This window comes from Chiloscyllium plagiosum, unplaced genomic scaffold (assembly GCF_037043375.1).
Source record: "Chiloscyllium plagiosum isolate Xiang-an unplaced genomic scaffold, Cpla_swu_hap1 HiC_scaffold_15, whole genome shotgun sequence".
NCBI lineage: Eukaryota > Metazoa > Chordata > Chondrichthyes > Orectolobiformes > Hemiscylliidae > Chiloscyllium > Chiloscyllium plagiosum.
In genome coordinates, this window is record NW_028270153.1 from 69,951,832 (window position 1) to 69,978,960 (window position 27,129).

General features: G+C 44.7%; 1 protein-coding gene across 1 annotated transcript; it reads left to right on the top strand.

The window, feature by feature from the left end:
- The first annotated feature begins 13,036 nt into the window (after window positions 1–13,036).
- Window positions 13,037–27,129, top strand: LOC122540782 (tubulin beta-4 chain-like). Its single transcript, XM_043676994.2, has 4 exons — window positions 13,037–13,183; window positions 17,935–18,043; window positions 24,086–24,196; window positions 25,116–27,129. Exons 1-4 carry the CDS (start codon window positions 13,127–13,129, stop codon window positions 26,180–26,182), a joined length of 1,344 nt encoding a protein of 447 aa, XP_043532929.2. The 5' UTR covers window positions 13,037–13,126; the 3' UTR covers window positions 26,183–27,129.

A 27,129-nucleotide genomic window follows, 5' to 3' on the forward strand; every position in this document is an offset into this window, starting at 1 on the left:
CATCCCGTATTCCCAATTCCTCCGCTTCCGTTGTATCTGCTCACAGGAGGACCAGTTTCACCACAGAACACACCAGATGGCCTCCTTCTTTAGAGACCGCAATTTCCCTTCCCACGTGGTTAAAGATGACCTCCAACGCATCTCATCCACATCCCGCACCTCCGCCCTCAGACCCCACCCCTCCAACCGTAACAAGGACAGAACGCCCCTGGTGCTCACCTTCCACCCTACCAACCTTCGCATAAACCAAATCATCTCACCTCCTTCCAAGGCCCTAAAGGAGCCTTCCACAAACATCAAAGTTTTACCTGCACATCCACCAATATCATTTATTATATCCGTTGCTCCCGAAGCGGTCTCCTCTACATTGGGGAGACTGGACGCCTCCTAGCAAAGCGCTTTAGGGAACATCTCTGGGACACCCACACCAATCAATCACACTGCCCTGTGGCCCAACATTTCAACTCCTCCTCCCACTCTGCCGAGGACATTCAGGTCCTGGGCATCCTTCACCACTGCTCCCTCACCACCCGACGCCTGGAGGAAGAACGCCTCATCTTCTGCCTCGGAACACTTCAACAGTTTCCTCATTTCCTCTTCCCCCACCTCACCCCAGTTCCAAACTTCCAGCTCAGCACTGTACCCATGACTTGTCCTACCTGCCTATCTTCTTTTCCACCTATCCACTCCACCCTCCTCTCTGACCTATCACCTTCATCCCACCCCCATCCACCCGTTGTACTCTTTGCTACCTTCCCCCACCCTCCTCCCTGACCTATCACCTTCATCCCCACCCCCACTCACCTATTGTACTCTATGCTACTTTCTCCCCACCCCCACCCTCCTCTAATTTATCTCTCCACCCTTCAGGCACTCTGCCTGTATTCCTGATGAAGGGCTTTTACCCAAAACGTCGATTTTACTGCTCCTCCTGCTTTGCTTTTCTAGCACCACTAATCCAGAATTTATAATAATCTAGAAAAGAATAATTTGATTAGGGATACTTGTGAAGGATAGATCATGCCTCACAAACCTTATTGAGTTCTTTGAGAAGGTGATAAAACATGTGGATGAGGGTAAAGCGGTTGATATGCATATGGATTTCAGTAAAGTGTTTGATAAGATTCCCCACGGTATTGCAGAAAATATGGCGGTATGGGATTGAGGGTGATTTAGCGGTTTGGATCAGAAATTGGCTCGCTGAAAGAAGACAGAGGGTGGTGGTTGATGAAAAATGTTCATCCTGGAGTTCAGTTACCAGTAGTGTACGGCAGCAATCTGTTTTGGGGCCACTGCTGTTTGTCATTTTTATAAATGACCTGGATGAGGGTATAGAAGGATGGGTTAGTAAATTTGCAGATGTCACTAAATTTGGTGGCGTTGTGGACACTGCAAAATAATGTTGCAGGTTACAGAGGGACGTAGATAAACTGCAGAGTTGGGCTGAGAGGTGGCAAATGGAGTTTAATGCAGAAAAGTATGAGGTGATTCACTTTGGAAGGAGTAACAAGAATACAGAGTACTGGGCTAATGGTAAAATTCTTGGTAGTGTGGATGAGCAGATAGACCTCGGTGTCCATGTGCAGAGATCCCTGAAAGTTGCCACCCATGTTGATAGGGTTGTTAAGAAGGCATACGGTATGTTAGCCTTTATTGGTAGAGTTTTGGAACCATGAGTTCATGTTGCAGCTGTACAAAACCCTAGTGCGGCCGCACTTGGTGCACTGCGTACGTTTCTGGTTGCTGCGTTATAGGAAGGATGTGGAACATTGGAAAGTGTTGTGGGGAAAAACACCAGTCTCCGACTCAGAATCGGGGTTCAATGACCGAGTTTATTGCACAAGCAAATACCGGAGCTCCAGGGAGAGAAAGACACCAACAGCACATAGGTCAGCTGCGAGTCTTCTCTTGACCCGGAGCACATGTCAAGAAACTTCTATACATCTTATGATACAATAGGTCAGTGATGAGATTATTGCCCTTGTAACATGATTTGTTTATGGCAATTATTGCAGAATCATTGATAGTTTCAATACAGTCTTTGTCAGTTCCAGCATAACCTTTGTTAATTTTTGCGTGGTCATTGTCAGTTTCATGTAGACATTGTCAGTTTCATGTAGACATTGTCAGTTTCATGTAGACATTGTCAGTTTCAATGCCTGCACAGAAATCCATTGCTGTAGTAATGGGTGCTAATCGCTCTTCCTGCAATAGTCCTGAGAAGGGCGACTATTGCAGCCCTGGCTATTAGCATTTCATATTAAGTCTGTATCAAGCTGTTAGCATTTCTATAAGAGGTATTGGCTGGACTCAGACACTTCGGCAGGCAGTGTTCGTTATTTATGTGTATTCTCTCCCCCACCAATGTTAAACTAATCAACTAGGTTGTGAGTGCATTGTGCTTGCATTCTGGTGTGTCTATATCTGCTCGACTATTTCTTTTCATATTGTGATCTGACGGCCACCTTGTGTGTCAACTTGGCCAACTGGTGGCTCAGCGGCCAACTTGTGTGTCCGTGCCCTGTGCCATGTCCCTCTTCAAAAGGATGCAGAGGAGATTTACCAGGATGTTGCCTGGTATGGAGGGAAGGTCTTATGAGGAAAGACTGAGGGACTTGAAGCTGTTTTCATTAGAAAGAAGAAGGTTGAGAGGTGACTTAACAGAGATATATAAGATAATCAGAGGGTTAGATAGGGTGGACAGTAAGAGCCTTTTCCTCAGATGATGATGGATAGCACAAGGGGGCATAGCTTTAACCTGAGGGGTGATAGATATAGGACAGAGGTTAGAGGTAGTTTGTTTACTCAGAGAGTAGTAAGAGCGTGGAACACCCTGCCTGCAACAGTAGTAGACTCACCAACTTTAAGGGCATGTAAATGGTCTTTGGATAAACATATGGATGATAATGGAATAGTGTAGGTTAAATGGGCTTCAGATTGGTTTCACAGGTTGGCACAACATCAAGGGCCAAAGGGCCTGTACTCTGCTGAAATGTTCTATGTCATATGTCCTGATGCTGCCAGGCTTGCTGTGTTCTTCCAGCCTTCTGTTTGTCTATTTTGGATTCCTGCATCAGCAGTTGTTTTGTCTCTAACCACAGCACATCCCGAATATTTCTTGAGAAGGTGGTGTTGAGTTACCTTTTTGGACCACTACAGTCCATGTGCTATAGATAGACCCACATTGCTGTTAGGGAATTCCAAGGTTTTGACCCAGCAACACTGAAAAATCAGCAATATATTTCCAAGTCAGGATGAAGAGGGGTTTGGAGGGGAAGTTGGTGGCATTGCAATGTGTCAGATCTTTGTCCTTCTAGATGGAAGTGGTCAGGAGTTTGGAAGTTACTGTATAAGGAGCCTTGGTGAATTTCTGTGGATCTTGTCAATGGTGCACACTGTTGCTCCTGACTATTGGAGTTTGTGGATGTATGCCAATCAAGTTGGCTGCTTTGTCCTGGACATTGACCGCCTCAACCTGTCTACCTCTCTCTCCCACTCCAACCTCTCACCCTCACAACGCGCAGCCCTCCACTCCCCCTGCTCCAACGCCAACCTCACCACCAAGCCAATGGACAAAGAGGATGCAGTGGTAGTCTGGTGCACTGACCTCTACACCGCTGAAGCCAGGCGCCAACTCGAAGACACCTCCTCCTACTGCCCCCTCGATCATGACCCCACCCCCCATCACCAAACCATCATCTCCCAGACCATCCACAACCTCATCACCTCAGGGGATCTCCCACCCACAGCTTCCAACCTCATAGTTTGGGAATCCCGCACTGCCTGATTCTACCTCCTTCCCAAGATCCACAAGCCTGACCACCCTGGCCGACCCATCTTCTCAGCCTGCTCCTGCCCCACCGAATTCATCTCCACATACCTCGATACTGTCCTATCCCCCCGATCCAGGAACTCCCCATATACTTTTGGGACACCACCCACGCCCTCCACCTTCTCCAAGGTTTCCGTTTACCCGGCCCCCAATGTCTCATCTTCACCATGACCATCCAGTCCCTCTACACCTCCATCCGCCATGACCAGGCCTCCAAGCCCTCCGTTTCTTCCTCTCCCGATGTCCCTAACCAGTACCCTTCCACCGACACTCTCGTTTGGCTGAACTGGTCCTCACCCTCAACAATTTCTCCTTCGAATCCTCCCACTTCCTCCAGATGAAATGGGTACCATGGGCACCATGAGACAGCTATGCCGTCTCTTTGTCGGCTACATAGAACAATCCATCTTCTGGAGTTACACCCGCACCATTTCCCACTTCTTCGTCCGCTACATTGATGACTGCATCGCACCACCTCATGCTCCCACGAGGAGGTCGAACAGTTCATCAACTTCACCAACACATTCCACCCTAACCTTAAATTCACTTGGACCATTTCTGACACCTCCCTCCCCTTCCTCCATCTCCACCAACGATGACTGACTCAACACTGACATTTTTTGCAAACCCACTGACACCAACAGCTACCTGGATTACACCTCCTCCCACCTTGCCTCCTGCAAAAATGCCATCCAATATTCCCAATTCCTCTGCCTCCACCGTATCTGCTCCCAAGAGGACCAGTTCCACCACAGAACAAACCAGATGGCCTCCTTCTTTAAAGACCGCAATTTCCCCTCCCACGTTGTTGAAAACGCCCTCCAATGCATCTCATCCACATCCTCACCTCCACCCTTAAACCTTACCCCTCCAATGGCAAGAAAAACAGAACCACCCCCCGTCCCCAACTTCCACCCCATCAAGCTCCACATAAATCGCATCATCCGCCAACATTTCCACCACCTCCAAACGGATCCCACCACCAGGGATATATTTCCCTCCCCACCCCTATCGGCTTTCCGCAAAGACTATTCCCTCCGTGACTACCTGGTCAGGTCCACGGCCCCACAACAACCCACTATCCCCTCGTGGCACCTTCCCCTGCCATCGCAGGAATTCCAAAACCTGCACCCACACCTCCTCCCTCACCTCTGTCCAAGGCCCCAAAGGAACCTTCCACATTCATCAAAGTTTCACCTGCACATCCACCAATATCATTTATTGTATCCGTTGCTCCTGATGCAGTCTCCTCTTCATTGGGGAAACTGGACGCCTCCTCGCAGAACACTTCAGATAAAATCTCTGGGACACTCGCACCAATCAACCCCATCACCCCGTGGCCGAACATTTCAACACCCCCTCCCACTTTACTGAGGACATGCAGGTCTTGCGCCTCCTCCACTGCCACTCCCTCACCACCCGATGCTTGGAGGAAGAACACCTCATCTTCCACCCTACAACCCCAGGGTATCAATGTGGACTTCACCAGTTTCCTCATTTCCCCTCCACTCACCTTACCCCAGTTCCAATCTTCCAGCTCAGCACCACCCTTATGACCTGTCCTACTTGTCAATCTTCCTTCCCACCTATCGGCTCCACCCTCCTCTCCGACCTATCACCTTTACCCTCACCTCCACCCCCCCTATTGCACTCTTACCTACTTTCTCCCCAGCCTCACCCCCCTCCCATTTATCTCTCCATCCCGAGGCTCCCAGCTTCATTCCTGATGAAGAGCTTTTGCCCGAAACATCAATTTTCCTATTCCTTGGATGCTGCCCGACCGGCTGTGCTTTTCCAGCACCACTCTAATCTTGTCCTGGATGGTATCAAGCATCTTATTTTGTTGGACCTGCATTCATAGGAAAAATAGGAATGTAGGACAATAGGAACAGAGTAGGGCATTCAATTAGTCACGCCTGCACCATTTCATACGATCATGTTTGATCAAACACTTCAATGCCTTTGAAGCACATCATCCCCATAACTGATGCCATTGGTAATCTAAGTATTAACATTTATAGAATCGTAGACTCCTACAGAACAGCGACAGACCCTTTGGCCAAACGGGTCCATGCCAACCAAAATGTTAATCCACATTAACTCCATTTCCCTGCACTTGGCCCATATCTTATTAATCCTTTCCTATCCACATATCTGTCCAAATACACTTTAAATGTTATTAATGTACCCGCCTCAACCACTTCCGCTGGCAGCTCATTCCATATGCAAACCACCCTAAGTGTAAAAAAAGTTGCCCCTCAGGTTCCCTTTTATTCTTTCCTGTCCAACATTAAACTGATGCCCTCTGGTCCTCCATTCCCCAACCCTGAGAAAAAAACTGAGTGCATTCACCCTATCCATGCCTCTCATGATCTTATAGGGATCTGTAAGGAACCCCCTCAGTCTCTTATGCTTTGAAGAAAAAAGTCCTAGCTTGTCCAATGTCTTCCTATAACTTATCTATTAACCTCTACAAATATTCAAAAGTTGAGCTTCAACAGGGTGAGAGGGGATAGATATAAAAGAGACCTGCAGGGCAATGTTTTCACACGTGAATGAAATAAGCTGCCACAGGAAGTGGTGGAGGCTGGTACAATTATGAATAGGAAGGGTTTGGGGGGATTTGGGCCAGGTGCTGGCAGGTGGGACTAGATTGGGTTGGGATATCTGGTCGGCATGTACGGGTTGGACCGAAACGTCTGTTTCCATGCTGTACATCTCTATGACTCTATAACAACCCTCTGGGTAAGAGATTTCCAAATATTCTCAACCCTTTGAGGAAAAAAAACTTCTCATCTCAGACCCAAATGGCATTCCCTTTATTTTTAAATAGCATCACCTGGTTTGAGACTCCTTAGCCAGGGCAAACATCTTACCTACATCTACACTGTCTGTAGTTTTAGGTATTTTATGAGTTCCAATAAGACCAACTCTCATTCTTCAAAGCTGTGAAGAGTACAGGCCCAATTTGCCCAATTGGGCACGGGGCAGCGGAGTGGCACAGTGGCTAGCACTGTTGCCTCACAGTGCCAGGGACCCAGGTTCGATTTCTGCCTCAGGTGACTGACTGTGTGGAATTTGCATGTTCTCCTTGTGTCTGCATGGGTTTCCTCCGGATTCTCCAGTTTCCTCCCACAATCCAAAGATGTGCAGGTTAGGTGAATTGGTCATGCTACATTGCCCATAGTCAGGGTTGAATATGGGGAATTAGTCTGGGTGGGCTACTCTTCGGAAGGTCGGTATGCACTTGTTGGGCCGAAGGGCCTGTTTCCGTACTGTAGGAATCTAATCTAATTGCTCTTCATGACTAGATTAGATTAGATTACTTACAGTGTGGAAACAGGCTCTTCGGCCCAACAAGTCCACACTGACCCTCCGAAGAGCAACCTACCCAGACCCATTCCCCGACATTTACCCCTTCACCTAACACTACAGACAATTTAGCATGGCCAATTCATAGACAATCCTGCCACCTGAGTACAACTCTAGTGAACCTTCACTGCGTGCCCTCAATGGCAAGAATATCTTTCCTGAGATAAGACCAAAACTGCATACAGTTCGGGCAGCATGGTGGCTCAGTGGTTAGCACAGCTGCCTCACGGTGCCAGGGACCTGAGCTCGATTCCAGCCTCAGGCAACTGTCTATGTGGAATGTGCACGTTCTCGCTGTGTCTGCGTGGGTTTCCTCTGGGTGCTTCGGTTTCCTCCCACAATCCAAAGATGTGCAGGTCAGGTGAATTGGCCATGCTAAATTGCCCGTAGTGTTCAGTTATGTGTAGGTTAGGTGCATTAGTCAGGGGTAAATATAGAGTAATGGGGTAGGGGAATTAGGTCTGGGTGGGTTACCGTCCAGAAGGTCGGTGTTGGGCCAAATGACCTGTTTCTGTTTTCACACTGTAGGGATTCAATGAGTACTCTAGTACTTTAAGTTCTGAAGAAGTATTTCAGAACTCAAAATGCTAACTTTGTTTTCTCTCCCCAGATGCGACCAAGTCTGCTAAATTTCTCCAGCAATTTCTGTTTTTGTTTGTCACAGTACTGCAGGTGTGGTCTAACCAAGTTCCTATACAACTTTTTTATTCATTCATGGGATGACGGTGTCACTGGCTAGGCCAGCATTTATTTCTCATCCCTAATTACCCAGAGGACAATTCAGATTCAACCACATTGCTGTCAGTCTGGAGTCAGAGTATTACATAAATTAATGGACTGAAAGTTGATAAGTCCCCAGGACCAGATGGTCTACAAGTGTTGAAGTAGGTGACTATAGAGATAATTCATGCATTGGTAATTGTCTGCCAAAATTTCATAAATTCTGGAACAATTCCTGCAGATTGGAAGCTTGTGAATGTTCCCTAACTATTTAAAGAAGGAACAGGAGAAAGAACATGGAACTCGAGACCCATTAGCTTTACATCTGTGTATCCTTCAGTGTCACTGGGTCAAAATCCTGGAATTCCTTCCCCAACAATATTGTGGTTGTACATGTACTGCAGTGATTCAGGAAAGCAGCTCAACACAACTTTCTCGAAGGTAATTAGGGACTCCTGAACTCAAAGCCTTACATTTTGAGTATCAATTACACTATATAGGTTTGAATCTCTGGGAATTTAGAAGGTTACATGGTGGTTTGCTCAAGAGGAACTAATGGAGGAGCATGCAGGTGGAGGGGAAATATTTCTGTGGGTTACATAGTTACTATATCCTGCCTGTCAGTAGTGAAGGTGGGAAACACCTCCACACAGAAAAGATTCTAGAAGTTTTACGTTGTCTTCTCAATTGATAATAGCTATTTTAAATCTGAGTTGATTTCTATGAGATTTACTATGAGATATGGAGCAAAGGTGGAATACATTTTCTTCAAGTGATAAGACAACTTAAAACTTCTAGAATCTTTTCTGTGTAGATGTGTTTCCGACCTTCATTACTGACATGGTAACTATGTAACCCACAGAAATGCTTTCCCTCTATCCGCTTGCCCCTCCATTAGTTCCTCTTAAGAACTACAAAAAACAAGTAGGGGAGTGGCTGGATTGCTATGTGGGGAGCTGGTGTAGAATTGATGGGCTAAATAATCTCTCCAGTGAGAAGCTGTCTCCAGCTGATTCTCTGGGAAGCCAGGGAGGAGATTGCAGAGCCTTTGGCTTTGATCTTTATGTCATCATTGTTGGCAGGAATAGTGCCAGAAGACTGGAGGATAGCAAATGTTGTTCCCTTGTTCAAGAAGGGGAGTAGAGACAACCCTGGTAATTATAGACCAGTGAGTCTTACTTCAGTTGTGGGTAAAGTGTCGGAAAGGGTTACAAGACATAGGTTTTATAATCATCTAGAAACGAATAAATTGATTAGGGATAGTCAGCATGGTTTTGTGAAGGGTAGGTCATGCCTCCAAACCTTATTGAGTTATTTGAGAAGGTGACCAAACAGGTGGATGAGGGTAAAGCGGTTGATGTGGTGTATATGGATTTCAGTAAAGCATCTGATAAGGTTCCTCATGCTAGACTATTGCACAAAATACAGAGGCATGGGATTGAGGGTGGTTTAGCAGTTTGGATCAGCTGAAGAGGGTGGTGGTTGATAGGAAATATTCATCCTGGAGTTCATTACTAGTAGTGTACCACAAGGATCTGTTTTTAGTCCACTGCTGTTTATCATTTTTATAAATGACCTGGATGAGGGCATAGAAGGATGGGTTAGTAAATTTACTGATGACACTAAGGTCGGTGGAGTTGTGGATAGTGCTAAAGGATGTTGTAGGTTACAGAGGGACATAGATAAGCTGCAGAGCTGGGCTGAGAGGTGGCAAATGGAGTTTAATGCAGAAAAGTGTGAGGTGATTCACTTTAGAAGGAGTAACAGGAACAAAGAGCACTGGGTTAATGATAAGATTCTTTGTAGTGTAGATGAGCAGAGAGATCTCAGTGTCCATGTACATAGATCTTTGAAAGTTGCCACCCAGGTTGATAGGGTTGTTAAGAAGGCAGACAGTGTGTTAGTTTTTATTGGTAGAGGGATTGAGTTTCGGAACCATGAAGTCATTCTGCAGCTGTACAAAACTCTGGTGTGGCGTCTTTAGACTAGCATGGCCGCAGGCACTGGCAAGCCTACTGCACCTGGTATTCCCAGGCGATCTCCCATCCAAGTACTAACCAGGCCTGAGTCTGCTTTGCTTCCAAGATCAGGCAATGCAGCTGTACGAAAACTCTGATGCAGCCACACTTGGATTATTGTGTACAGTTCTGGTCACCTCAATATAGGAAGGATGTGGAAGCTTTGGAAAGGGCTCAGAGGACATTTATTAGGATGTTGCCTGGTCTGGAGGGAACGTCTTATAAGGAAAGGGTGAGTGACTTGAGGCTGTTTTCTTTAGAGAGAAGAAGGGCCAACTTTAAGGGCATTTAATTGTCATTGGATAGGCATATGGACAAGAATGTAACAGCGTAGGTTAGATGGGCTTCACATTGGTTTCACAGGTCAGTGCACCATCGGGGCTGAAGGGCCTGTACTGTCCTGTTGTAATGTTCTATGTTCTGTGTTCTATGTACTAATGCTCAGAATATTTTTAAAACAAAATAAAGAAGTTTATTTTTTCTATCTTATCAGTGGACCCCAGTTGTGTTGTCACTATGCTGTCGTGGTTTCAGGGTGTTTCCGACAGTACATCACCATATAGTCCTGCATTCCTATCAGCTGTCATGTGTGACACAGAGGAAGCGTATGTCCCATATCCACAATGAACCAAAATGAATTCTGTTCAATCCTACACTGTGCTTTTGTTCCTTTATCCTGGACATTACTCAGTGACATTCTGACATGTTTCCTTATATTTATTCTAACATTTCACCCCCATGTTTCAAACAAGAGACAAACAATAAGAAATACGAATAGGACATGCAAGATTAGGAATTACAGTCAATGTACTACAACAGCTTACATTTAAATAACGCTTTAATGTCGGAAAATATCCAAAGTTGCTTCGTGGGAATACAACAAGACAGAAAGTTGACACTGAGCCATCTAACAGGTGGATGAAAGAGCGGAGAGAGATAGTGGGTAAAAGCTCAGCTTTCAACTTTCCAAAAACTCAGAATATACAAGCCATCGTTGTGTGACCCAGCCTCATAATTTAACCCATTATGCCCCAGTGTGAGTCGGGGTATTGGCACTACGTTGGGAATTCAGAGCCCCAGGCTACTGTTTTAAAGTTACGGGTTTGAGTCATGGCAGCTGGTGAAATTTAAATTCCATAAAATCTAGAATTAAGTAATAAACAAACTAGATTAGAGTGGTGCTGGAAAAGCACAGCAGGTCAGGCAGCATCCGAGGAGCAGGAAAATCGATGTTTCGGGCAGGAGCCCTTCATCAGAAATTAGGCTGGGAGCCTCTGGGGTGGAGAGATAAGTGGGAAGGGGGTGGGGCTGGGGACAAGGTAGCTAAGAGTACAATAGGTGGATGGAGGTGAGGATAAAGGTGATAGGTCGGAGAGGAGGGTGGAGCGGATAGGTGGGAAGGAAGATTGGCAGGTGGGACAGGACATGAGGGCGGTACTGAGCTGGAAAGTTGGAACTGGGGTAAGGTGGGGGGAGGGGAAATGAAGAAACTGGGGAAGTCCACATTGATGCCCTGGGGTTTTAGTATTCCGAGGTGGAAGATGAGGCATTCGTCCTCCAGGCATCGGGTGGTGAGGGAGTGGCGATGGAAGAGGCCCAGGACCTGCATGTCCTTGGTAGAGTGGGAGGGGGAGTTGAAATGTTCAGCCATGGGGCGGTGGGGTTGATTGGTGCGGGTGTCCTGGAGATGTCCCCCACTTTACCCCAGTTCCAACCTTCCAGCTCAGCACCATCCTCATGACCTGTCCTACCTGCCAATCTCCCTTCCCACCTATCCGCTCCACCCTCCTCTCCAACCTATCAGATTTATCCCCACCTCCATCCACCTATTGCACTCTTAACTACCTTCTTCTCAGCATCCCCCCCATGTAACCATTGTCAATTGCCATTAAAAAAATAACTCCATCTGATTCATTAAGCTCTTTCATGGAAGGAATCTGCTGGGTCTGGCCTATATGTGAGGTGCTACATTTTGGAAAAACAAATCAGAGCAGTATTTATACACTTAATGGTAAGGTCCTGGCTAATGGTGAGTGTTGCTGAACAAAGAGACCTTGGAATAAGGTTCATAGTTCCTTGAAAGTGCAGGCACAAGTAGATAGGATAGAGAAGAAGGCATTTAGTATGCTTTCCTTTATTGGTCAGAGCATTGAGGAGGTCATGTTGCAGCTGTACAGGACATTGGTTGGGCCACTTTTGGTATATTGCGTGCAATTCTGGTCTCCTTCCTATTGGGAAAATGTTGTGAAACTTGAAAGGGTTCAGAAAAAGATTTACAAGGATGTTGCCAGGTTTGGAGGATTTGAGCTATAAGGAGAGGCTGAACAGGCTGGGGCTGTTTTCCCTGGAGCGTCAGAGGCTGAGAGTGGACCTTATAGAGGTTTATAAAATCATGAGGTAGGATAAAGAGACAAAGTCTTTTCCCTGGGTTGGAAGAGTCCAGAACTAGAGAGCATAGGTTTAGAGTGAGAGGGGAAAGATATAAAAGAGACCTAAGGGGCATTTCTTTTCACGCAAAGGCTGGTGCATGTATGGAATGAGCTGCCAGAGGATGTGGTGGAGGCTGGTACAATTGCAGCATTTAAAAAGTATCTGGATGGGCATATGAATAGGAAGGGTTTAGAGGGATATGGGCCGGGTGCTGGCAAATGGGACTAGATTAGATTAGGATATCAGGTCGGCATGGGCGAGTTGAACCAAAGGGTCTGTTTCTGTGCTGTACATCTTTATGACTCTATGTGACCCACAGAAGCATGATTGTACTGCCCTTTGAAATGGCTCAGCGAGCCAAGGTCAATTAGGGCTGGGCAATGAATGTTGGCCTTACCAGCGATGCCCACATCCCAAGTAGGAATAAACAAAAATATACTTTTGGGTTGTCAAGTTTTTAAAGTCCTGATTGTCTGTAACTTCCTCAACATCATTACAGTTTCTGACCTGTGGCCTTCCTATCTCCCACCAAATGCTCAGGCTTATCTGCTGTAATATGTCGGAACTGGGTGGGCAAGAAATGACAAATGTGTTTCTCTGGTGTCGGCCACGCCTTGATAGCATTTGAGTGTTGACTGACGTAACAACTTTTCCTAAATGCGCATCAGGCAGCTATTGCTGAGGATTTTAACTAGTAGCCAGGACTTTGATTAATCCACAATTTAAAAGGCTCCACCACCAGAAACTCATCAGGATGCGAGAGATAGTGCACATCCAGATTGGGCAATGTGGTAACCAAATTGGGGCCAAGGTAAGTGGAGTTTGGATCTCAGCTTACTACATTGCTATCCTGAAGCTGCAGTTGGATGGAAATTAGTCTTCGTTGTGCGATCCTGTTTAGTGCTCCAGCTTTGACTCACGGGGGGAGCACTCGCTTCTTGAGTCAACATGGTTGTGTGTTCAAACCCACTCCAGTGACAAGGCACAATCTGGGCTAACACTCTAATGCTACAATGTTGGTGGTGCTCTCCATTAGATCGAGAAATTAAACTAAGGCCATGATCAAATGCTAAACGAGTCCACAGCAGTCTTTGAAGAATGAAGACATTCTGTCCTCAGTTGAAGACAAATTAAATCCTCATTCTCATATTGCCAAGCATAGATTCAAAACAACACAAACTGTATGTGAATCCCATCGATGGTTCTGAGAGTTAGAGAGCTTGTTTAGTATAAGTTTATTGATAAAAGATCACGAGACAATCAAAGTGGTTTTCAGTAAATGGTATTTTTACTCAGAGAGATTTAATAGTTCTAATACTTGATGTTGTAAAACAGAGGTAAATTAATTTCAAGGTAAATATTATAATGAATGCTTCTGTGTAGGATTTGAACATTAAATGACGCAGTCTTTTAAAGTGCAAATGTCCTGTGGGGTAGTTGATGTGAGTGTGGTGAGCAAACAGATAAGAGCAGAAATGGTGTGGCCTTGGAGGCTTGTTTACAGATCCCTGTTCTCATGCACCTCCCCTCTCGAGCACTGGGCTAACAAGAGCTGGAGTCTGAGGTGAAAATGGGAACAGCAACCAGCTCCGAAACAGTAACTGGATAAATCCACTGCTTGTTCTTTCCTGACCAATGGAGGCTCCAGGCGCCTTGCTCTGTGTCAACTAAATTAAGCCTTTAATGGTCCTCTCTGTCAAATAGTCTGTTGATATTCACTGTTGATGTGCACTCACAATAAATGAGCTACTATGGGAGAATATGAGAGTGGGTGTGTACTTGTGTCAGCATATTATATATATCTGTGTGCGTCTGTACATATATCCTTTTTCCAGCCTTCGTCCCTAGTATTGAGGGACTAGTTACAATCGATCAGCTGTGCTGGCCAGACCACATAGTCCACAGCTCTCTTCGTTTTGTCATGGCGAGTGGCTACCTGGAGAGCAGAAGAATCACTTCAAGTGTGGCCTCAAAGCCTCTCTAATAAAATACAGTTCCCTCCACCAATCAACTCTTGGGGGATCTTTAGCCCCAGACTGTCTAAACTGGAGAAGCAACACCCTGAAGATGCCAATCGTTTTGATTATCTCTGACAGGACCAATTGGAGGCCAAGCACAAACAGTGGAAGGTGTGTGCAAACACCTGAGCATCCTCTTAAAGAGGATTTATTGCAGGGTGATGTGATTCAGCACTGGGCAGTTTAGTCAACTCACAAAATGAATAGAAGCAAGTCTGTGGGCGGCACGGTGGCACAGTGGTTAGCACTGCTGCCTCACAGAGCCAGAGACCCGGGTTCAATTCCCGACTCAGGCGACTGACTGTGTGGAGTTTGCACATTCTCCCCGTGTCTGCGTGAGTTTCCTCCGGGTGCTCCAGTTTCCTCCCACAGTCCAAAGATGTGCAGGTCAGGTGAATTGGCCATGCTAAATTGCCCGTAGTGTTAGGTAAAAGGGGTAAATGTAGGGGAATGGGTGGGTTGCGCTTCGGCAGGTCGGTGTGGACTTGTTGGGCCGAAGGGCCTGTTTCCACACTGTAAGTAATCTAATCTAAAAAGTCACGATAGTCAGGAGTAAATTGTATCATCAGAGTGAGGGAGACTTTGTCAGAGTGAGACTGAGGCAGACTGAGTAACTGAGAATTTGGGTCAATGTGGGAATTTGAGATCAGGGGAACAGATGTTTAAAGTATGGTTTACTCCAAGAATTAAATATTCATGAGTGGGAAATGAGCAGGAATGGTCATAAGGCATGGATCAAAGGGCGTACTGTACAGAGAGCAATGATGGTGAGAGGAAAGGCTGATTGGTGAGTAGGCTTGGTCAGTATTTCCATTCTTAAACCCAAGCCTAAACCTTAAATTTCTCTTTAAAGTCTATATAGAGTCATAGAGATTATGTGGGAAGCAAGAGAGGAAATTGCAGAGCCGTTGGCAATGATCTTTTCGTCTTCACTGTCAACGGGGGTGGTACCAGGGGACTGGAGAGTGGCAAATGTTGTGCCCCTGTTCAAAAAAGGGAATAGGGATAACCCTGGGAATTACAGGCCAGTTAGTCTTACTTCGGTGGTAGGCAAAGTAATGGAAAGGGTACTGAGGGATAGGATTTATGAGTATCTGGAAAGACACTGCTTGATTAGGGACAGCCAGCACGGATTTGTGAAGGGTAGGTCTTGCCTTACAAGTCTTATTGAATTCTTTGAGGAGGTGACCAAGCATGTGGATGAGGGTAGAGCAGTGGATGTAGTGTACATGGATTTTAGTAAGGCATTTGATAAGGTTCCCCATGGTAGGCTTATGCGGAAAGTCAGGAGGCATGGGATAGTGGGAAATTTGGCCAGTTGGAAAGAGAACTGGCTAACCGGTCGAAGTCAGAGAGTGGTGGTAGATGGTAAATATTCAGCCTGGAGCCCATATCCCTCCAAACACTTCCTAGTCATGTACCAATTCAGATGCCTTTTAAATGTTGCAATTGTACTAGCCTCCACCACTTCCCCTGGCAGCTTATTCGGAGGTACTCTTTTCTCTCAGAAATAGCTTATTGCGTTTTCAGAGTAAGTCCATACTTATTCTAAGTGTGAGGAATAGATTTCCAGAAGTCTTTTGTAGTCTTTAGGAAGGAAAATGACTGTGACCACAATCAGAGTGGGCAGCGAAAGTGAGGGTGGGACCTGCATAACACATTGATGTAAAGCCCTTTAAACTACCTTATTCACAGACTTATTAATTGTACAGGACACAGACTTACAGGCCCCTCACCCCTCCTAACCCATATCCCTCCTTACCTTTCCTTTTCACGCACATTTAAACATTGTAATTGGACCTACATCCACCCCCTCCTCATTCCACACGCAAGCCACCCTCTGTGTAAAAAAAGTTATTATCCCCCATGTATTTTTAAATCTCTCTTCCCTCACCTTAAAAATGTGTGCCCCAGTCTTGAAATCTCCCATCCTAGGGAAATGACAACTCTATCTATACCCCTCATTATTTAAAAAATTTGTATAAAGTTGGCCTCTCAACCTCCTACACTGCAGTGAAACAAGTTCCAGCCCATCCAGCCTTACTTTCTAACTCAAACCTTCCATACCCAGCAATATCCTGGTAAATTTCTTCAAAATGCTGAGGGTCTTCTTATCTGAAGCAATGATGTGGAGGTGCCAGCATTGCACTGGGGTGGACAAAGGAGTCACTAGACATCAGGTTACTTCACCTAACGAAGGAGCAGTGCTCCGATAGCTTGTAATTTCAAATAAACCTGTTGGACTATAACTTGGTGTTGTGTAACTTCTGACTTGGCCAGAAGCAAGTGAACCCTCCTTGGAGTGAATTCCCAGGGGTTGGAGGGAGATGGGCAGAGTGGAGGGCCCAGGCACCTGTGGAGTATCCTGACAGGAGGCTCTGTGGGACTTGACTTGGTGCCTTGTGGCCTTGTGATGAAAGAGCGCCTGGATTGTTTGCCAGGTTCCCCGTCACCCTGTTGCCTTGCTTTTGGTGTTGTGCACATGTAGCTGGCACAATGGAGTACAGGAATGTGTACCTCTTCGTCAGACCCTGAGGGGGGCGGTTGGCCTGGCTCTCCATGACAGGTGCAACTGCCCATGGAGGCTGACACACAGTTGCATGACTCACCGCATTGCTACACTGTCTGGGTAATGAAGGCTATTACTTGCCATGTTCCTGTCTGCAGCTCCTGTCCTCCCTGTGCATATGGATGAAGTGTCTGTTTGCTGATGCCACAGGCTCTTCTCCTGCCTGTGCCTGTTTGGCCTCAGTCAGTATCTTCAGCTGTTCCTTCCTCAGCCAACTGTGGAGCTTTCACAGTGAGGTGCAGCACTCCTCAAGTCTACAACCTCTACCTCCTAGAAGGACAAGAGCGGTAGATTATGTGGAATTTGCTTCCAGCAGGTTATCATTACCTGATGAGGCAATGCTTATGTTATCCTTTATAATGTAAGGACCTAGGTGTGGATAAAGTGCTATGGAAGGATCCAACAAATGTTTATTGTAGCTGGCTATTATTAACAATTATTACACACAGACACATAAGTGTCTGCGTTAGTCTTAAGCAGAAGAGCATTTTTAAAATGACTGAAGTAAAATGGAGTCGGCAATCTTTGTCCCCTTAGGTCAGATACTGTGTCATGAGCATGTGTCTTAAAGGTACACACCAGCAAGTGCACAAGAACACCATCACGTGCACATTTCCCTCCAAGTCATGCACTATGCTGAATTTGAACTAAGACACTGGAATTCCCTCCCATTTGACCAAACAAGAAACGGTTCAAGAAATCCCACCACCACAGGGCATTTAGGGATAGCGAATAAATGTTAACTGACAAATGATTGTAATAAAATTGTGGATGAGTCTAGCATTTGATTCCAGTTTTCCCACCCCATACACCCACCCCCAAAGGCCCCAGATCTGATTATCCAGTGACTCCAGCCCTTTTTCAAGTGTGAGCATCACTTATGATGTTGCTATGATGTTGCTATGATGTTGCTATGATGTTGCTATGTACCTGGCTGCCTTTCATGTGACTAATCATTTTTTTCTGTTTTGATAGTTCTGGGAAGTTATTGGTGAAGAACATGGAATTGATCCCAAAGGGAATTACATCGGAGACTCAGACCTCCAACTTGAGAGGATCAATGTGTATTTTAATGAGGCACATGGTAAGAAGGTCCATTTAAAAAGCTATTGTCTTCGTTTGCAGCACGTGTTGTTAAATTCCGTTCGTAGAAAACTAGAAAAGTCTGTAGACCTTCAAAACACATGGTTTGCATTCATCAGCCAGTATAGAACACCACATCTGACAATCAACAAGAAATTCCTAGATTAGAGTTAACTTTCTGTCCTTAAAGAGAGTGGTCTGGAATTTTATTGATAATAGATAAAGCTTAAATCAATATTCTCTGTTGATTTGCATAAATCTCAAATCTCAGTGGTGATAATAACTAAGCTATCCACAAATGGGGAGGTGCTATGGTGCAGTAATAATGTCCCTTCTTTGGGAGCTCTGAGTTTGAATCCAATGTTGGCAATGGAAGGTGCTTTTATAATGTGGACAAAGAGATTGGTCATCAGCCTGTGGGTCCTTTTGATATGTCTGATGCAGGTAGTTAAGAGTGGGAGAGTCTCCTGGATGGTCATCCTGCAGAAGGCAACAGTAAACCACTTGCCCTGTAATTGTGGACCAACCCAATGGAAATCCACGGGCCAATCCTCAGAAATGAGGATCAGAGAAATAGCAGAGAGACCCACAAATGAAACAACAAAACTAGGAGCAGCCCTATCGAAACCTTCACCTCACAACAAAGTATCAAAACATGTGGCTGTAAATCAGACTGTTTTACTGGCCCCTGGGTGTGATCACCAGAGTTTCCAAGAGGCTGAAGTCCTGAGAGTGTTAGGGAGCAGGCGGCAATAGTGACAAGGACAGTCAGAAGGTACTATTGATGCAAAGTGCAGAATGATGAGATGTGTTAAGGTTTGAAATATTATTGATGAGATGTTTCATCGAGCAGTTAGAAACACTGTTACGCAATATACAGTCAATGGAAAATATTGTCAACGGGAATTATAACCAATGATATAAATATTAATACAAACTACAATTAATAAAAGATTCTGTTGGTGGGGGCTTTGATCATTGGAAGTACAGATTATGAAGACAGTGGCTGTGAGAAATACTGTCAATAAAATCAATATCAATGAAACAAGTGCCCGAGACTCTGATGGTCAGATAGAGATATAAAATCGAGTGGACCTATTCCAAACAAAAATACAAGGGTGGTATTTCTGACAGGCAAAATTGTTGTATTACATTTTTTAATGCAGTCAATAGTCGTCCTATACTGTATTATTATTAATCAGCTATTACCTGTTTATTGTTTTATCTGAGAAAAACAGCAAACAGAGCAATATTATGCAATACCCATGATGGGAATACTGTAGAGGGATCTTTAGTCTATATCCAAGCCTATGTTGCCCCTCTCCTGAGAATGCTTGGGGAGGACAAAGTAAAGGAAGCTTTACTCTGTTTCTAACTTTGTATTGTATCTGACCTGGGAGCATTTGATGGGGACAATGTGGAGGGAGCTTTACTCTGTATCTAATGGCATGCTATACCTGTCCTGGGAGTGTTTGATGGGGCAGTTTGTAGGGAGCTTTAATCTCTCTAATCCTGTGCTGTACCCAGCATGGTCATACAGCATGGAAACAGATCCTCTTGGTCCAACCCATCCACACCAACCATGTTCCCAAACTAAACTAGTCCCACCTGCCTGCGTTTGGCCCATATCCCTCCAAACCCTTGCTATTCATGAACTTATCCAAATGTCTTTTAAATGTTGTCATTGTATCTGCATCCACCACTTTCTCTAGCAGTTCATCCCACACATGAACCACTCTCTGTACAAAACGTTGCCGCTCATGTTCTATTTAAATCTTTCTCCTCTCACCTTAAAAGTACGCCTCCCTTGTCATACACTCCCCCACCCCAGTGAAAAGACCCCTCACATTTACCTTATCCATGCCCCTCATGATTTTATAAACCTCAATAAATCTAGGAATGTCAAAGGGGACAGTGTAGAGAGAACTTTACTCTGTATACAAACCTCATGCTCTACCTATCCTGAAAGTGTTTGATGGGGACAATGTCGAGAGAGTTTTATTCAATATTTCACAATTGTATAATGGTAACATTATATATTATAATAGAAGACTAATCTGACCTTTTCAAATAAACACAGCCACTTACAAGTAGTGACATGAATCTCACTATTGACTCACGATTGTCAGAGTGGCTGACAGGCAAATGAATTATTATAAAATCAATGAGGGGCATAGGTAGAGTGAAGAGCCAAGTTTTTTTTTCCCTGCGTAGGGGAATTCAAAACTAGAGGGCATAGATTTAAAGTGAGAGTGGAAAGATTTAAAATGGACCTGTGAACTAACTTTTTCACACAGAGGATTGCGCATGTACGGATTGAGCTGCCAGAGGAAGTGCTAGAGGAGAGTACAATTACAACATTTAGAAGACATATGGACATGCACATGGGATAGGAAAGGTTTAGAGAGATATGGGCTAAATGCAGGCAAATGGGACTAGTTCAGTTAGGAAACCTGGTCAGCATGGACAGGTTGGATCAAGGGGTCTATTTCTGTGCTGTATGACTTAGTTGCCCTGAAACAATTTGACTATGGAAAGTATCCCAGCTGCTGCAAGCACAGAAGGAAACATTTAAAATTTAATTAACCCCTGGATTAACACTACTTGTCCTTTGAAGAGTGTGTGAATTTAAAACTTCTGAGAGAAAAAGAAGCCAAGACTGGAAGAATACCGCCGAGAGCACTGCGGGTGCTGTAAATCAGAGGTACAGAGCAAAATTGCTGGAAAAGCTCAGCAGATCTGGCAACAGCTATGGAGAGAAATCAGAAGGGTCGAGTGGCCCTTCCTCAGAACTCTGATTTTTCTCCATAGCTGCTGCCAGACCTGCTGAGCTTTTCCAGCAATTTCGGTAATCGACTTTGATCTGTGAATCACTCTTTCATCAATGTTAAACACAGCAGCCATTCAAAGTTTTGATCTGTAAATGTCTCCAGGAAACACTATTTTAAAGCAGAACTCAGTAAGTTCTGAGAAAACATCCTCAGGGAGTCAGAGAGTTACTAGCTAAAAAGAGGTCAAGGAAAAGGACTTATAGAAATCATTTTCAGTTCTGTTGAAAGAGTCCAAGCACTCCTTAACTGGAATCCAAGTACCTTTACTAGAGAACAAGTGAGGAGAAGAAACCTCTCTCCCTTTCCAAAGCTTCTTCTAATAATATGGGAAATCATGTCTGACAAAATTGACAGAGTTTTTTGAAGAGATGACCAAGAAGATAGATGAAGGTAAAGTGGTAGACGTTGACTACATGAACTTTAGCAAGGCTTTTGACAAGGTTCTGCATGGTAGACTGTTTAGTAAGTTAGATCATATGGGATCCAGGGAGACCAAGCCAATTGGATACAAAATTGGCTTGATGGTAGGGTAGTGGTAGAGAGTTGTTATTCAGACTGAAGGTCTGTGACCAGCAGTATGCTGCAAGGATCGGTGTTGGAGCCACTATTGTTCAACATTTATATAAACAATTTGGATGAGAATATAGGAGGTATTGTTAATAAGTTTAAGGATGACACCAAAATTGGTGGTATAGTGGACAATGACGAATGTTATCTAAGATTACAACAGGCTCTTGACCAGCTGGGCCAGTGAACTGAGGAATGGCAGACAGAGTTTAATTTAGATAAATGCAGGGTAGGACTTATGCAGATAATAATAGGGGAATGTTAAACAGAGAGATCTAGGAATGCGGGTACATAGTTCCTTGAAAGTGGCATCACAGGTAGACAGGATGGTGAAAAAGGTGTTTGGCACACTTCCCTTCATCAGTCAGAATATTGAGAACAGGAGCTGGGATATCATGTTATGCTGTATAAGACATTGGTAAGACCACATTTGGAGCACTGAATACAATTTTTATCACTCTGCTATAGGAAGGATGTGATTAAACTGGAAAGGATGCAGAAAAGATTTTCAAAGGATGCTATGGAAATCGGGTTTAAGCTATAGGAAAGGCTGGGTAGCTGGGCCCTTTTCCCTGCAGGGTAAGAGTCTGAGTGGTGATCTTATAGAGATTTATTAAATCATGAGGGGTGTAGATAAGGTGAATAGCCGAGGTTTTTTCCCTAGATAGGGGAATCCAAAACTAGGGGCATAGGTTTAAGGTGAGTAGGTACCTGAGGGGCAACGTTTTCGTACAGAGGGTAGTGCGAGTATGGAAACAGCTGCCAGAGGAAGTGCTAGAGGCTGGTACAATTCCAACATTTAAAAGACATTTGGACAGACACATGGATAGGAAAGGCTGAGAGGGATATGGGCCAAATGCAGGCAAATGGGACTAATTCAGTTTAAGAAACCTGGTTAGCATGGATGGGTTGGGCCAAAGGGCATGACTCTATGATTCTATTGAGTGCCCCTAAAACTATTTGACTGTGGGAGCCATCACAGCTGTAGAATCTGACTTCATGTTTTGAACTTCCTCACCTCAGAACGTTCAAGTGAGTAATAGGCCTGCAGTTATATCAGATTGATTTTATTCTTATTTTCGTCAATATTCTTTATATGCATCTATTTTTAACCTTTGTGCCTGCATCATCTTATCGAACTATTATTTTCTTAATTAGCAATAGTTTTGTAATAAACTAATATTTGATCTTGTTTAAGACTCTAGTTTTGCTGCTGGGTCTCTATACATTAGAACACACACAAACTTAGAATGGGGTTAAGCCATAGAGTCATAGAGGTGTACAGCACAGAAACAGACCCTTCGGTCCAACCCGTCCATGCCAACCAAATATCCCAACCCAATCTAGTCCCACCTGCCAGCACCCGGCCCATATCCCTCCAAACCCTTCCTATTTATACATCCATCCAAATGCCTCTTAATAATCTAAATTCAACTAATCTAATCTAATCTAAATTCAATCAATTTGTAAATATAAACATCTGGAATCATTCGGCCTGATTTTCTACTTCCCTGTACAATATCAAACTTTGCAAATCTGTTCCAAGAGAAAGTGCTGAAGTGCCCATAAAATTCAAATTCAATAAAAAAAAAATGGGTGGCACGGTGGTTAGCGCTGCTGCCTCACAGCACCAGAGACCCGGGTTCAATTCCCGCCTCGGGCAACTGTCTGTGTGGAGTTTGCACATTCTCCCCGTGTCTGTGTGGGTTTCCTCCGGGTGCTCCGGTTTCCTCCCACAGTCCAAAGATGTGCAGGTCAGGTGAATTGGCCATGCTAAATTGCCCGTAGTGTTAGGTGAAGAGGCAAATGTAGGGGTATGGGTGGGTTGCTCTTCGGAGGTCGGTGTGGGCTCATTGGGCCGAAGGGCCTGTTTCCACACTGTAAATAATCTAATCTAAATGTTGCAATTGTACCAGCCTCCACCACATCCTCTGGCAGCTCATTCCGTACACGTACCATCCTCTGTGTGAAAAGGTTGCCCCTTAGGTCTCTTTTATATCTTTCCCCTCTCGCCCTAAACCCATGCCCTCTAGTTCTGGACTCACCCGACCCCAGGGAAAAGACTTTGTCTATTTACCCTATCCATGCCCCTTATAATTTTATAAACCTATAGAAGGTCACCCCTCAGCCTCCGACATTCCAGGGAAAACAGCCCCAGCCTGCTCAGCCTCTCCCTATAGCTCAAATCCTCCAACCCTGGTAACATACTTGTAAATCTTTTCTGAACCCTTTCAAGTTTCACAACATCTTTCCGATAGGAAGGAGTCCAGAATTGCACACAATATTCCAACAGTGGCCTAACCAATGTCCTGTACAACCACAACATGACCTCCCAACTCCTGTACTCAATACTCTGACCAATAAAAGAAAGCATACCAAACGCCTTCTTCACTATCCTATCAACCTGCGACTCCAATTTCAAGAAGTTATGAACCTGCAAATTAGCATTTCACAGGTCACTTTGAAGACATGCCTGGTGTGGTCACAACACTGTATCAATTCAATGCTGCACCTGCCCCAAGTATAGCTACAGCAAATGCCTGAAATAGGTGCGTTAAATTCTACAATGTTAATATCATCTCCTTGAGGAACTTCTAAAAACATTTTAAGATATGTTTTGATAAATCAGATCTTCTATCCTTCAGATAACAAGTACGTTCCCAGGGCACTCCTGGTGGACCTGGAACCTGGAACAATGGACAGTGTCCGGAGCAGCCACATTGGTCACATGTTCAGACCAGACAACTTCATTTATGGTAAGGTGTGATCTTATAAAGGACAAGTGAAAGGAAGGTTGTAACCAATGCACTTCCTCCGCACCATGAAGTCTCACACATTATACAACAGTAATTCTTTTCAGCTATTGATGAACATCCCTAATGCTCCATTTAGGATATTATACGGTGAGTTCAGAAACAAAGATGGCAGCAGAGAATATGGGTACTGTGTGCCAGACTGTTATGTAATGAAAATAAAAACCGAAAGAATTGAAGATACTGTCTATCAAAAACAAAAACAGAAATTGCTGGACAAGCTCAGTAGGTCTGGCAGCATCTGTGGAGAGGAATCAGTTACCATTTCGGGTTAACGTTAACTGAGTTCTAAAGAAGGGTCACTCGACTCGAAATGTTAACTCTGATTTCTCTCCACAGATGCTGACAGACCTGTTGCATTTTTCGAGCAATTTATGTTTTTTGTTTCTTATGTAATGGACGCTGGAATCAATGTATTACACAGTAAGCACTGCAGCGCTATCTGTACCTAGCAGCGCACGAGTGTCACACTCTAAACCATTTGTATTGGACAAAACCAAAAGTCACACGACACAAGGTTATAGTCCAAGACGTCCATTTAAAATTACAAGCTTGCGGAGGGCTGCTCCTTTGTCAAGTAAAATGCTCTGAGAGCTTGTGATTTTAAATAAACCTGTTGGACTATAAACCGGCATTGTGTGATTTTGTTTTTGTCTACCCTAGTCCAACATTGGCCTCTCCACATCACAGTTGCACTGGATGTCAGAGTTGTACCATTGATCACTGGGTGTCAGAATTGATTGGACAATCCTTGAGGAAAGTCCAAGCACAAGTCATTGCTGTATCTCTTTTTTAAAAGTCTGAAAAAAGGCTATCCTAATTGCCTCTTTCTCTAAAACAATCTGCTCCCATCTGGCTGCAGGTAATTCGGGTGCTGGAAACAACTGGGCTAAAGGTCACTATACTGAGGGCGCCGAGCTGGTCGAGAATGTCCTGGACATCATGAGGAATGAGTGTGAGAGCTGTGACTGTTTACAAGGCTTTCAGATCACCCACTCGCTGGGAGGAGGAACAGGCTCAGGCATGGGCACGCTCATCATGAACAAAATCCGAGAGGAATATCCTGACAGAATTATGAACAGCTTCAGCATTGTACCTTCACCAAAGGTTTCGGACACGGTGGTCGAACCGTACAATGCCACCTTGTCCATTCACCAACTGATCGAGAACACAGATTCCACCTTCTGCATTGACAATGAGGCTTTGTATGACATTTGCTTTAGAACATTGAAGTTGGCCACACCAACCTATGGAGACCTGAACCATCTCGTTTCAATGACAATGAGTGGAGTCACCACCTCCCTGCGTTTCCCTGGCCAACTCAATGCAGACCTGAGGAAACTGGCGGTCAACATGGTGCCATTTCCCCGCCTGCATTTCTTCATGCCCGGCTTCGCTCCTCTGACATCCCGCAGCAGTCAGCAATACCGCTCACTGACAGTGCCAGAGCTCACCCAGCAGATGTTTGATGCCAGGAACATGATGGCAGCCTGTGACCCTCGCCACGGCAAATACATGACAGTGGCAACAATCTTCAGAGGTAGGATGTCTACTAAAGAGGTGGATGAGCAGATGTTAGCCATCCAAGCCAAGAACAGCACCTACTTTGTGGAGTGGATTCCCAACAACGTCAAGGTGGCTGTGTGTGATGTTCCACCACGGGGCCTTAAAATGTCGTCCACCTTCATAGGGAACAACACTGCGATCCAGGAGCTCTTCAAGCGCATCTCAGAGCAGTTTTCAGCCATGTTCCACAGGAAAGCCTTTCTGCACTGGTACACAGGAGAAGGCATGGATGAGTCGGAGTTCACAGAAGCAGAATGTAACATCAATGATTTGGTGTCCGAATACCAACAATACCAAGATGCTACTGCAGACCTTGAAGTGGAAGAGTATGAGGTGGAAGAAGAAGCTGAACCGACTAAATAATTAAAAGAAAGAACCATTTAAAGAGACTACACAATTGGACTAACCAAGAGTTTGATATTAGGGGCAACATAACTGTGAAACTAATACTTAAGTAATAAATGGGACCAACCCAGTGATCTCCAGCTGAACATCGATCTTATTGAAATTGGACACACTAGACAGAAATCTCAGTGGATAGGAAATCTGTGACTGAATTCTTAAAACTGGAAACCCTTCGGACTTCAGTTTCAAGATTTTGGCCAACATATCTTATCTATCTTTATGAGGTGAATTTGGAGCATCTCTTGATACGTGCGAAGGTTTGGACATTTGGCTTATCCCATGTATGATTTATTCAGTGAGGCAAAAAATTGGAATTTAACTCATTAAGCAAATAATGAATTTGTTATTGGACCTTAGGATATTTTGAAGGATTGGAGACAGGTGTGTTTAAGCGTTAATGTTGTGAATTATTTTAATCAACTGCCCGTATGAAACAGATATTTCACATTTCCAGTGGCAAGAGGTAGTCAAAACTATGGAGGGTATAACAATTAATCAGATTCAGAAAAAGATTTTAGCTTTATTTAGCAAATGAAATAAGACAAATTAAGAACAAAACAGTATTTAATTAATTATATCATTTTTTTTAAAAAACCAGCACGGTGGCTCAGTGGTTAGCACTGCTGCCTCACAGCACCAGGGTCCCAGGTTTGACTCCAGCCTCAGGCGACTATCTGTGTTGAGTTTGCACATTCTCCCTGTGTCTATGTGGGTTTCTTCTGGGTGCTCCGGTTTCCTCCCACAGTCCAAAGATGTGCAGGGCAGGTGAATTGGCCATGCTAAATTGCCCTTAGTGTTGGGTGCATTAGTCAGAGGGAAATGGGTCTGGATGGGTTACTCTTCGGAGGATCAGTGTGGACTGGTTGGGCCGAAGGGCCTGTTTCCACACTGTAGGGAAGCTAATC

What these genes read in the sequence shown, in the direction of transcription:
- LOC122540782 (XM_043676994.2), top strand. Translation starts at nt 13,127, where the DNA reads ATGCGAGAGATAGTGCACATCCAGATTGGGCAATGTGGTAACCAAATT. An exon ending in GTAACCAAATTGGGGCCAAG is followed by an intron (nt 13,184 to 17,934) that starts GTAAGTGGAGTT and finishes CTGTTTTGATAG; the next exon opens with TTCTGGGAAGTTATTGGTGA. An exon ending in ACCAGACAACTTCATTTATG is followed by an intron (nt 24,197 to 25,115) that starts GTAAGGTGTGAT and finishes ATCTGGCTGCAG; the next exon opens with GTAATTCGGGTGCTGGAAAC.